The sequence below is a fragment of the Sinocyclocheilus grahami genome, unplaced genomic scaffold (assembly GCF_001515645.1).
Source record: "Sinocyclocheilus grahami isolate Dianchi unplaced genomic scaffold, SAMN03320097.WGS_v1.1 scaffold12608.1, whole genome shotgun sequence".
Classification (NCBI taxonomy): domain Eukaryota; kingdom Metazoa; phylum Chordata; class Actinopteri; order Cypriniformes; family Cyprinidae; genus Sinocyclocheilus; species Sinocyclocheilus grahami.
Window position 1 is genome coordinate 3924 of NW_015514511.1, and position 614 is coordinate 4537.

Consider the following 614-nt stretch of genomic DNA (forward strand, 5'->3'; position numbering starts at 1 on the left):
ATGTGATGTTATATTGTATTAAATGTATATATTATATGTAAACTAGCTACGAAGCATAACCCTGTGTTGTGAGTTGTGTGATCTGAAGTTCATCTGTTTGTGGTGTTGACGTGTTTTGCTGTTTTCCAGTGAACTGAAGAAGAGATACAACATCACAGCCGTACCGAAGCTGGTCATCGTGAAGGAGAGCGGTCAGGTGATCACAGACAAAGGCCGAAAGCAGATCCGGGAGCAGGGTCTGGCGTGTTTCCGGAGCTGGCTGGAGGTGGCCGAGATCTTTCAGAACTTTAAAGGCTGAGAATCACGTGGAGCTTCCAATGAATTCCCAAGAGCTGCTGAAACCAACACTGAAAAGAGCCAGAACATTCTTATGCAATTGTGTGCGAGAGCTTTAAACGTGTCTTTTCAGGTCAACTACCCACACAACTAGTCAACAGTTACTTGATGCAGTTTTACTATTATTTTTAAATCATGTGGGGGTGAGCAGATGTGTCCAAACTTTTGACTGGTGGTGTCTTTAAAGGAACAGTTCACCAAAAAAAAAAAAAAAAAGCTGAACATTTACACAACCTCAGGCCATCCAAGATGCAGATGAGTTTGTTTCTTCATCAGGT

At 42.3% G+C, this 614-nt stretch overlaps 1 protein-coding gene across 1 annotated transcript in view; it reads left to right on the plus strand.

The window, feature by feature from the left end:
- Positions 1–495, plus strand: part of nxnl2 (nucleoredoxin like 2) — a 2536-nt gene extending 2041 nt beyond the window's left edge. The window contains exon 2 of the mRNA XM_016264799.1: positions 130–495. Coding sequence (XP_016120285.1) covers positions 130–298 — 169 coding nt within the window. The 3' untranslated portion in view covers positions 299–495. The remainder of the gene's footprint in view (positions 1–129) is intronic.
- Positions 496–614: the final 119 nt, after the last annotated feature.